Genomic DNA, 11,712 nt, shown 5'->3' on the forward strand with positions numbered 1-11,712 from the left:
TCTTCCCCAAACCCCAAAAACGTTAACCTTAGACTGTCTCCTATTGGCCTCACCCCTTTCCTAAGAGGTCTGTAGGGGGCATGCATAAGTGCACCAATGTGCCTACCGTCCCTGTCCTATTGTTTCTTTTTATTTTTCTTATAAGTATCCATCTCATGTATTAAAACTATGTTTATTCTTATACCTGTATCTTGTAAGCGACTGACAAATCAAATAAATCAAATAAAATAAAATAAATAAGCAAACTCAGAATCTTGCAAAATAAACATCCATAAATGATTCATCTTATGCTTAGGAATGGGGAGGGGGCACAGAATAATTTGCTTAGGCTTGGAAGCAGTGAGAGGATGCAGTGTTTTGTTGATTAGAGAACATGGTACATCAGTAAGTTAAAGGGATAAACTGCCTGGGTACATAGCGGTCAGAACTGAATTAGAAACAGTTGTAATTGTAAAGCTGCAGCAACATGTATGTTTGGGAAAATGAGAAAATGTGGGGAGTGGGAAAACGGGTTAGTGCATCCCTGACAAAAGGGAAATATGGTTCTTAAGGAAACACATTGGAATCTAAGCTACAATATGCATTTCTCCCCCCATAAAAACTGATATCTGCAAAGATGAAAAGTGATTATAGTGATTTAGACGTGGCCATCTCAGCCACAGTGTCGCAGTGGTTAGAATGCAGCATTGCAGGCTAACTCTACCCACTGCCAGCAGTTCAATTCTGATTGGCTCAAGGTTGACTCCGCTTTCCATCCCTCTGAGGATCCAGATTGTTGGGGGCAATATGCGGATGTAAGCTGCTTAGAGAGGGCTGTAAAGCACTGTGAAGCGGTATATAAGTCTAAATGCTGTTGCTACTGCTACTTGCTAAAATCTCAGAAAACAGGTGACATGAAGTCTTCCTTTCAGCTTTTGGATTAGCTTTGCAAAGAAAAAGAGACAAGAATAAATGAGACGATTTACGATATTTACGATATTTACGTTCAATGCTTTGTTCAAAAATCGAGTGGTGATGATAAAATTGAAGAGAATTAAATTATTTCCATAGCCTGATTTTTTAAACCTTAGATATAATTTAGATGTATTTTGCATGTTTTTAGTTTAGTTTTCTTTTTAAAGTTTATTTATTTTCATTTTCCATTAATTTCACATAAATCTTTTTTCAGGTTTTTCTATACAGTTCGTTTCCTCTTTGGAGTATATAGTTTTTAGTACAACAGAAGTATGCATATATAGCTCTTTTGTTTATATATAATATCACATATTAATAGCTAACATTTTTCAAAAAAATGTTAATCTTTTTTAAAAAAATTTTTAAAAAAAAATAAAAAAAAAGATAAAGTCTCTTTTGATTCAAGCTCATTCTGATAACCACATAGACATACCAAGAATATTATTATTATGGTTGGTCACAAAGTTAGCCAGATGTTTAGACTGGATTTGATATTTTTATCCACCTATCCGGCTTCCTCCCAAGAACTTGAGATAGGCAGATGTTCTTATTTGATGGTGTTAACGGTGCCATTGCAGGATGTGAGCTTTTCCAAGTAAAGCTGTCTTTTGCAATAGATTGATGGTGATTTTATCTATGCCAAAGGTCTGTTATTATTATTGTTTGTATTAATATTAATAGTAGTATTGCTGTTGCTACCGCTGCTACTGATAACAAATGGAAGCTATGCCATCTGCTATTATCTTCTTACAGTTTTATTTTCTTTCTCCTTTTTTGAAAATTCCCAGTCTGGTCCATAGTAGCATTTCTATAGATCTCCCATAAAATAAAAATAGAAGAATTAAACAAATTTTATGAGTTGGTTAGTATTTTGGCCCTCTAATATCTTCCTTTTTTATCATGCAACACAGTAGGATGAAGAATTAATTTTGAAAATACCGAAAATGCTACCTAGTGAACCATGCCTTGATTACCCGATTATAAAGACATTTAATCCAAGATCTGCATATCCCTAATGAAGGAATGCATTTCCTTTTCTTTTTCAGTGATTCATCATTTCTCCACGAAACAAAGACGAATCCAGGCAATCCAAGAAATGGTCAGGGTGCTGGTACCCGGTGGCCAAATGATGATTTACGTCTGGGCTATGGAGCAAAAAAACCGGCATTTTGAGAAACAGGATGTATTTGTTCCTTGGAACAAAGCCTTGTGTTCCCAGTTGCTTTCAGGATCCAATAAACCCGGGCCTAACACAGATACTGTGCCCCCCGTGGAATCTCAGAAGACGCCCTCAAAACCACCGACGGGATCCAAATACAGTCAGCGTGGTCCCCTTGATCAGAAACCCCCTCTGAGATTAGGTAACTGCCTCCCCGGATCCTGCTGCGTGAAAATTTCTCAAGACGAAGAAAAACGATTTTACGGGGCCCTGGGGCGATCTTTCCATTCTTGGTTTTCCTCCAGGTCCCTCGACGAGTCCGCCTTAAGAAAGCCCATTGAGAAGATGGATCCCTTGAAGGATGCGGTGGGGTGGACAAGCAACGCCATTTCGGTCCAGCCCCTCAGGCACTGCAGCATAGACTTAGGGTGTCAGTCAGCACTGCTGGAAGAACGCCAGCTAGATCCCTATGACGATGTGTTTACAAAGTGTGTGGCCTGTAAACAAATCCAGTGGCTGGCGGCTTCAGGGTCCCTGAGGGGTTTTGACGGGGAGCCAGCTACCTTAATCCAACACCGCAATGGGGAAACCTCGTTTCTAAGGAGTTCTAAGGAAAACATCAAGAACAGCTGTCGCCATCAAAGCAACAGTCACTCCTTTGCGGGAAAACCCTTCAAAAGGATTTCCTCCGTCAGCTCTAGCGAGTCTGTGGTAGAATCAGCAGTGGCGGTAGGAGACTGTGCGGTTAACGGGCAGGATCCCCAAGCCTTTATGCGCTATTACCATGTCTTTCGCGAAGGGGAGCTGTGCTCTCTGTTGGAAGAAAACGTTCCTGAGGTTCGCATAGTAAGTTCGAGCTACGACCACGGCAACTGGTGCATTATTGCGAAGAAAACAAATAAGCAACAGCTGAACTGTTAGGCTTCCCGAAACCCCGATCGAAGGAACGTTTGCCAGCCTTTTTTAAAATCACCCATTCTGTCTGCACTGGTACAGTTTGAATGCAAAGATGCCACGATGAAAGGATTAGCACTTAACGCTTTGTTGAAAAACAAGCTTTTTTTATTTTTATTTTTTGTACAAATGCCCATCCTCAGTTCATGTTGCTTTTAGGAAACGTGAGAGGGAGGGGTTTTGGTTTTTTTGAAGTGTTTTTATAAATAAAATTTTTTACAAGCGAAGGAAGGAGACATTTCTTCACTCCCCCTCTTCCCCCATCTCCTGAAAATACAGGTAGTCCTCCACCACAATGGAGCCCAACATTTCTGCTGCTAAGTGAAACATTTGTTAAGTGAATTTTGCTCCATTCTACGACCTTAATTGCCTCAGTTGTTAAACCACTGCAATTTTGTTAAGTCACTGCAACATATGAATTGGATCCTGTGACTCTGGGGATGCTACAACAGTTGTAATTTAGTGTGAAAAACGGTTGTAAGCCCCTTTTTTTCCAGTGCCATTGTAACTATGAACGGTCACTAAATGAACCGTTGTAAGTCGAGGACCACCTGTAGTATCTTCTCAATGAAACGGCAGTACAATTTGTGCGTGGGTTTGAGCTCTTTTTGATCAGGAATTTGGTGAAATACACTTTTAATCTTTAAAATGCTCTTTTAAAGGAATCTCACTATCTAGATGGACTGTAGAGACCTAACAGTGCAAAAGGCACTAAAAAAATAATAATGAAAAGCTACTTCCTATGGAATTTTAAAGCAGCAAAGCAGAAAAGGCCCAGATACCCAAAGAGGACAAATACGAGCTGTCAGGAAAATATCTCCAGGAAAAAAACAAGCAATTAATCTCTCTAGAAGAGTTGCTGATGGCAAATACTCAGCACGAATGTGATATCTAATCTGTAATTGGAGTGTCACAAGAGCTGCAGATAGTCCCCATTTAACAACAGTTCAGTTATGACGGTAATGAAAAAGTAACTTGATGACCAATCCTTGCATTAACGAACTTGGCAGGTCTGTAAAGCAAAGGGAAGCTGAAATAAGATCATAACCATTGATGTAGTTTCACTTAGTGACTACTTGGCTTAAGGACCGAGTTGCCGGTCCCAGTTGTGGCTGCTATATGAGATCTGAGCAAATTTGGTGAATGTTTCTGTCTAAAGCAGGGGTCTCCAACCTTGGCCGCTTTAAGACTTGTGGACTTCAACTCCCAGAATTCTGGAAGTTGAAGCCCACAAGTCTTAAAGCGGCCAAGGTTGGAGACCCCTGGTCTAAAGTGTTATAGGATCAGCTGCAGTATTTCAAACCCTCCAAAAAACTAAATTTTCCATAGGCCTCATTCAGACAAGGAGAACTTTCTTTGTGTTTCCAAATCTACATGAGCTGTGGCTAGTTTCCAGTAGGATTTAAAGAAACAAACCAACTTCAAGCCATATTCTATCATCCTTGTTTCCCTAAGCCTTACTTTTAGAACCAACTGCTTACTTTGGCTTAAACTTCCTGAAAATGGAAGTAAAAAATTCCCCATTTTCCCTGTGATGCCAACTCAAAAAATTAGGGCTAGAGGAAGAGACAATTCCATGCCTGTATAGCTAAATCATTGTTTGGTATTATGCTCAAGCAGTGTGTTTCCCCTGAATTAACTGAGTCTTAGACTATCCAAGCTGTTGTTATCAGTGAATGTCCATTTTAGATTTAGTTGTTGCACCTGCTCCTTCCGTGTATTCAGTAACAACTTAAAAAGAGCTAAGCAATCTACCTGTTTCATTTGAGCGCTTGATGAACTGTTTAGAAGAAGCGGTTATTTAAATTCACAGGATAAAACTATTGATTTTTTTTTTTAAAAAATGTTATCTGATAGAATGTCATCAGATAATACTGATTTTATCTGACATATAAGAACATTAATTAGAGATAAGCAGTTCCTAACACTTAGTTTAATACTGAGTTAGTTAAATACAGGAAGCTAGGTTACTATGAGGAAGAAAACACAACAATGAATGGCAGTGCAGCCTTCGAGATCCAACAAAATGTACTTTCATTTTGTAGAATTAATAAAATCACCTCATGCCACCTAGCCAAGCCTGATCATCTTGATCTTGGAAAAGCCAAGCAGGGTCGTCATAGTGAAGACCTAGATGAGAGGCCATTATGAAATTCCTGGATTCTAGACTAGATAGGCGATTTGATAAAGTGTCTCACAGAAGGCAACGATGAACCACTTTCTTGTCCTCGCCAGGAATGGAACTCAATTCAAAATCTCCTTTTGAAAAAGAATATGGAGAATCTCTTTCCGCTTGTGTGGATGAAAGGTGAGCGAACTCTGTCAACTATAGTGTGAGCTAAGACCCAGGCCACTCTGATCAGTAAACCAGACTGTAGTAACATGGCTGAGTATAGTTCTAGACCAGGAGTGTTCAACCTTGGCAACTTTAAGGTGTGTGTTTGGTTGGGACACATCTTAATTATTAGGACTGCAACTCAGAATTAGAAATTGGCATAGTATAAAGATAATGTAGGGATGTGGTGGCTCAAGTGGCTAAGACACTGAGCTTGTTGATCAGAAAGGTCGGCAGCTCAGTGGTTCGAATCCCTAGTGCTGCGTAACGGAGTGAGCTCCCGTTACTGGTCCCAGCTTCTACCAACCTAGCAGTTTGAAAGCATGTAAAAAATGCAAGTAGAAAAATAGGGACCACTTTGGTGGGAAGGAAACAGTCTTCCCTGCGCCTTTGGCGTTTAGTCATGCCGGCCACATGACCACGGAGACGTCTTCGGACGTGCTGGCTCTTCGGCTTTGTAACAGAGATGAGCACCGCCCCCTAGAGCCAGAAACAACTAGCATGCGTGTGCGAGGGGAAGCTTTACCTACAGATAATGAGCTGGTAAGGTGTTGAGTTCCTGGTAGTGACCCAGATATTCACTGAACAGGAAAGAATCCTTAATACACATTTAGTCAGAGGATACTCTATCAAAGACTTTTTGCTTTAGAGGTAGTCCTTGACTTATGACCACAATTGGGACCAGAATTGGTAGTTATTGAGGTCATAAGTTGAAGTGCCACCTGACTGGACTTGATTTTACAATTATTTTTACAAATGTCATTTAAATAAGTCATGGTTGTGTAGAAAACCACGTGGTTATAAGTGCCAACCCATTAGACCCACTGGACAGTCACTTGTCCAAAATGGTATAGGGTCTCCTGTTTGAGCAGGGGGCTGGACTAGAAGACCTCCAAGGTCCCTTTCAGCTGGTTCTGATTTTACCCAATGATTATTTTTTGCTGGAAAATGCCAAAAAAAGTCCTGACAGACGGCACATCTGAAAAGGGGAAGGGCTTGAATCAGGCAGCCACACCTCCAACCTTAACTTTTTTGACCTCCTCTGGCAAACCCCACTTTCTGTTTATGTTTTCTAGATTATCACTAACACTTATAATTTATTTTAAAATGAGGTATAGGGCCTGCCATTTTTTAGGTGCATTGCAAACAGCTCCGATTTTAGGTTATAGAGTTTCGTACAGTGATTCCAATAGTTCTACCAAGTCAAAGTAATCATCCTTCCAGCTCTTTTGGCTGGGAGGATGATACAATTGCTACTCTTTGTCTGGAACTCACAGTGATCCCAGGACCAAAGCAAGGAGCTGACTATTAAGACCGTTTTACCATTGGATTTGCTCCTTGGCGAGTTGGATATTGGGAGGATAAGACTTTAGGGAAGCCACATTTCTCTGGTCCACAGACTAGGAGGTCAGGGCTTCCAAAGTAAAGGAGGTGGAGAATGGGATATCTTATCTCTGTGCAGGACATAACCACCCTCAGCATTCTGCAGAGGGAAAGATCCCCCCAATATGCAATTACTATCCCTTTGTAGCCCACTTTTGCAATCTGGGTGCAGAGCATTCTGAACTGCAGCTTTGGATAAATAGACCCAAGTACACTTGATTCCTGATTTAATGGATACAGTATTCCATATTGGAATACCTTTGGGCCACAACATTGAAATGGTTGGCCACCCCACCTCCCAGCATATTTTTTAGCTTCTCAGTCCAGCCAAAACCCAGGAGATTTGATGGTTGTCCACGTGTAGCTTTCTGAGATCAGCCGAATTCAGCCCGATGTCACCACTAGCTTTGTAAATAAAGCCCTACCCAACTAAGTTTAGATGGAAGTTAGCAAATATTACCGTGTTTCCCTGAAAATGAGACCCTGTCTTATATTTCTTTTGCCACCAAAAAAGGCACCGGGCCTCATTTTCCGGGGGGTGGTATCCACTGACTAACCTCACTGGCGCGTGTCGCCCACGGCCTCCTTTTCGCTGTCAGAGGCCTTCAGGAATTTCTTCTGCAACCGGCAAGACTTTCTTGCAGCCGATAACAGAGCTCTGGATTGATCCAGAGCTTTGTTCTCAGCTCCAGAGGCTTTCAGGAAAGCCTTGCCAGCCTTGCCGGCTGCAGAATGGGCCGGCAAGGCAGGTGTGGGGAGTGTGCAAGGCTTGGCTACAACTGTCCAAAGGTAAGTAGTAGCTCTTCCATCCCTGTCCCCACCGTAGTTTAATTTTTACCCATGCACTTGAATGTGTGGGATCTTAAGGAGGGCTTATTTTGAGGGTAGGACCTATATTAGGCTCACGTGTAAAAATCAAGCTAGGACTTATTTTCAGGGTAGGTTGTATTTTGTGGGAAATAGGGCACACACACACCACAAACAAACACACAGTGTAGCAAGCTTAGAGAGTAAAACCTAGCAATAATTTTAGGCTTGTGTGTTTTCACCTGTCTTCTCCACCATACAGGAAGAAAGGAAGACTGTAAATATTTGCTTCCATTTGTTGCTATGTATAAATTTCAGGATTCTGACTTTTCTAAAGTAAGATATATGGAAACAAATCTGGACCAGAAACCAGAATTTAAAACTGACTGTCACTCAGAAAAGCAAGCCATGTCCAAAGCCATACAAACTCTGCTTTGTCCTCATTATCACAACAGTTTATCCATGTTCATAGTAGAAAATATTAAGAATTCTGTTTGAATGCAGCCAAAGTATTTGACTGGAAATGCCAGTTAGTTAAAAGTAGCAGTGAAGCAACTGGACTGTGATATCCTTAAGAATTTGTCACTTTAAAATGGAAAACCTTGAAATGTTTTTTCTTCATGGATGTGGTGTATTGAATTAAGAAGAGAAGATATAGTTAAAAAAAAAATCAAGATGGCAGCCGTGATGGAGTGCCTGAAGATCTGTTTGTTTGTACATTATATGTTGCATAGGTCATCTTAATTTTTTTGACCATAACCTTGGGAAAACCATGGTTGAATTGTTTTCTAAAGGACCGAAGACTAAATTTAACGTTGGATTTTTCTTTTTCCATTTAGTTCTCCACTAAACCAAAACTCTAACTTCATGTCTACATATCAATTGCCTTTTTCACCTGGTCTTTTTTCCGTAGTTATGAAATAAAAAGATGTGAGAGAAACTGATCTATTCGTACATAAAGTTGGAGATGGGAATGTTGTGTGTTTCTGGGAGGATTTGATTTTTAAACAAGGATAATGTTGTCTTTGTTTAGTTATTCCGTACATAATGGCTCTCCTTCTGGGGTACTAAAATTACAATTAGCAGAAATATAAGGGGACTACTTTACACTCAAGATTGCCAGTGTTTTTCCTCTGCCAAAACAAATTCCTTAAAATGTTTTTGTTGAAATTATGTCTAAACCTCAAACGATGTGCTTCTCGGCTTTGTAATCAAAATGAGAGTTCTTGGCTTTTTTTGTGAACTGCATGATACTTCAGTTAATTGTGAGGTGCAAGATTTCTGTATCTTTTACAAATGGCCATTTATAATGATGGAATTGTATTCTAGTTGCTGTTGTGACAATTGGCTTTGTGCTAATACTAGTCTTGCTTGTGTAAATGGATGTCCTCCGATATCACCATTGACTTCATCATTTGAGCTTTGCTGGTAGGTACTCCATATCCCGACTCACAAAAAATGCCTGTGAATGTCAGAGAACCATCTCACCTCCCCCCGAAGGAAAGAAATTTTTAAAAAAGTAAAAAGAAAATATTGAAATATCATATTAGACTTTGCCAAAGTTTAGAATATACAAAATTTTGTGAGATTGGTATAGAAGTAGAACACAAATCAGAATACAAGTGTGGAATAGATGCCAACTGTTGTGTTAAATAAAAGAATAATCGTAGGCTTTGTGGTTTTTGGCTTGGCGGAACATGAAAATGCAAATTATCACCCTGCCTTATGAATTGTGATCTTGGCAGACAAATTGAGGCTGATTGGCTTCATCTTATGGGCAAACCAGGCCATTGTGTATTACTCAGCCAATCCATCAAATCCTTTGGTTTTTTTTAATACTTTAATACTTTTAATACTTTAATACTTTTTTAAAATACTTTTTAAATACTTCATGGCAACTAGGCAAACCATTTTTATGGGATGACACAATGATTATACGTAATTGTTATTCTTCTTTATCTGCTGATGGTATTTCAGTAGCATGGGGTGGAGATTCTACTTACTCTTGACAAAACCCTATATGTGTATGCATATATAGCACACATGCTCACACAATTCTAGGAGACTGGGCAATAAGTTCCCATGATGCAATAAGATAGATAGTGTGTGTTTGTTAGTCGGATTCACTGGGTTAGGGGTTGTTCTTTTTTTTGTCTTCACCGTGAGTTGTCTTGGGAGGGGTGCACAAAGGGAGGCTCAGCCAATCTCGTTGTACACGTTGACAATAAAAGTTGATTTGATTTGAGATGGATCATTGCAGGATTTAATGCCTTCCGCTTTTTTAGAAGAAGGGAGCAATGCCAATAGCACTTAGACTTATATACCACTTCACAAAGCTTTAGAGCCCCCCTCTAATCTGTTTACAGAGTCAGCCTCTTGCCCACAACAATATGGGTCCTCTTTTTTACCCACCTCGGAAGGATGGAAAGCTGAATCAACCTTGAGCCGGTGCAGGATTGAACTTGTGGAGTGAACCGCTGCATCACCCCGCCTCTTGGTGATGATGTTCCTAAAGCATTCTTTTTCACATCCTAACAGATCTAGTTGGGCTTAGTTATCGTGGCAAACAATACAGTTCTTCTAGAAGACAATACATCTGGCCTACAATACATTAAAAAAAAAAAATCTATTACATGTGCTGCCTGTGAAAAATGGAGTAAATTGTGGCTGCCGTCTTGTTTTTTTTTTTTCCTCACACCACTTTCTCCTGCATGTAAGAGTATATTTCTGGCTAGTTAAAAAAAATTACAGTAAAACACAATCATGACAATAATGGCTGAGACCTTTAGACTTTGTAGGCTATTATCAGCATCTAAAGTTGGGCTTTTTGGAAGTAACATTTTCCCAAATGGCCTCTCTCTTGATGAGCCATCTTGATTGAGTCAGCTTCTTTTCTGTCCTGCTACTTCAATAAATACAACACACCATGGGTCAGAGTGAACAGATCTCACTTTTGTAATCTTCCTTCCACATTTGATGAAACTATAATGGGGATATTTATTGGATAAGCAGGAGGCAGGATTGGCTTTCTGCAAATAGTAATGTAATGAATTCCCTCTGAATTGAGAAGGGGAAATTGAGGAATCAATTTGGAGGCACCGGGGGCCTGTCAAAACTATAGTTGCTTTTTGTGGCAAATGTCATCCATTCGTCATCATGTACCTGCTTTGTAGATCTTTTAACTTGGAGATATAGGCACCTCTTGTGAAGAATTAGATTTTTTAGTTTATCCAAATGATAGGCAACTGTTCTTGAAACTGCATTTGTAGTGGTGAATTCATGTACTCCAAATTCACAGGATACCACACTATAAGATACTGCTGTGCACCTCAGAATAATAGAAATATCATCCACATTTCATCCAAGCTGTTAAAAACTTAGAACTCAATGCCAATTCATTATTGGGTAACGTCTTGCCATGCATTTGGGGTAGCAATTCTCAATATCGTAATTGCCAACTTTGTACCAAATATTATACTGCAACTGTCTGAACTGTCATTTTTAAATGTTTAAACATCATTTCATTCAAAATGTGCAGATTTCCAGTGACTCGAATATCTAATAAAATGTATATATTGGACTCATCATAAAAACCTGTATATGGAATGATGTGTTTTGTTTCATCATAATACAACGAGGCTTCACTTTTTTTTTAACGTGTACCTTAGAATTCTTAGCCTAGAGGGCAGAAAATGAGATTGAAATTCAACACAATTGGAAGGCCCTCATTGAATAATTCTGCATTGTCATCATCATCATCATCATAAAAAAAAATGTTGGCTGTTGGACTAAAAAATTGCAAACTAGGAATGACAATGACTGAAATATGTCTAGAACTGCAAATGTTCAAGAAGCTGATGTTAGATGGCCCTCTTCTGGACTATAAAGACCCTACATTACTTGATTTTACAAATTCCTATTTAGGAAGAACTTATCCTAAAAATATAGGACACACACATAAATGAATGAAGTCTAAATTGCAACTAAAAATACATAGGACAAAATATTGCCCTGGGGCAGTGGAGAAATGTGGATTTCTGTATTAATCAATGCTTTTTTTTAAAAAAAAAAAAGAGAGAGATAGCTATTAGCCCTCCCAATCTCAATGTTACCTTTTGCC

The 11,712-nt window shown here is 39.4% G+C and overlaps 1 protein-coding gene across 1 annotated transcript in view; it reads left to right on the plus strand.

Annotated features, from left to right (window-relative positions):
• TRMT9B (tRNA methyltransferase 9B (putative)) overlaps positions 1-11,189 on the plus strand; it is a 24,649-nt gene extending 13,460 nt beyond the window's left edge. The window contains exon 4 of the mRNA XM_087936657.1: positions 2,001-11,189. Coding sequence (XP_087792783.1) covers positions 2,001-3,034 — 1,034 coding nt within the window. The 3' untranslated portion in view covers positions 3,035-11,189. The remainder of the gene's footprint in view (positions 1-2,000) is intronic.
• Positions 11,190-11,712: the final 523 nt, after the last annotated feature.

The sequence above is a fragment of the Pseudonaja textilis genome, chromosome 6, assembly GCF_049901715.1.
Source record: "Pseudonaja textilis isolate UNSWEBS1 chromosome 6, rPseTex1.2, whole genome shotgun sequence".
In the NCBI taxonomy this organism is placed as follows: domain Eukaryota; kingdom Metazoa; phylum Chordata; class Lepidosauria; order Squamata; family Elapidae; genus Pseudonaja; species Pseudonaja textilis.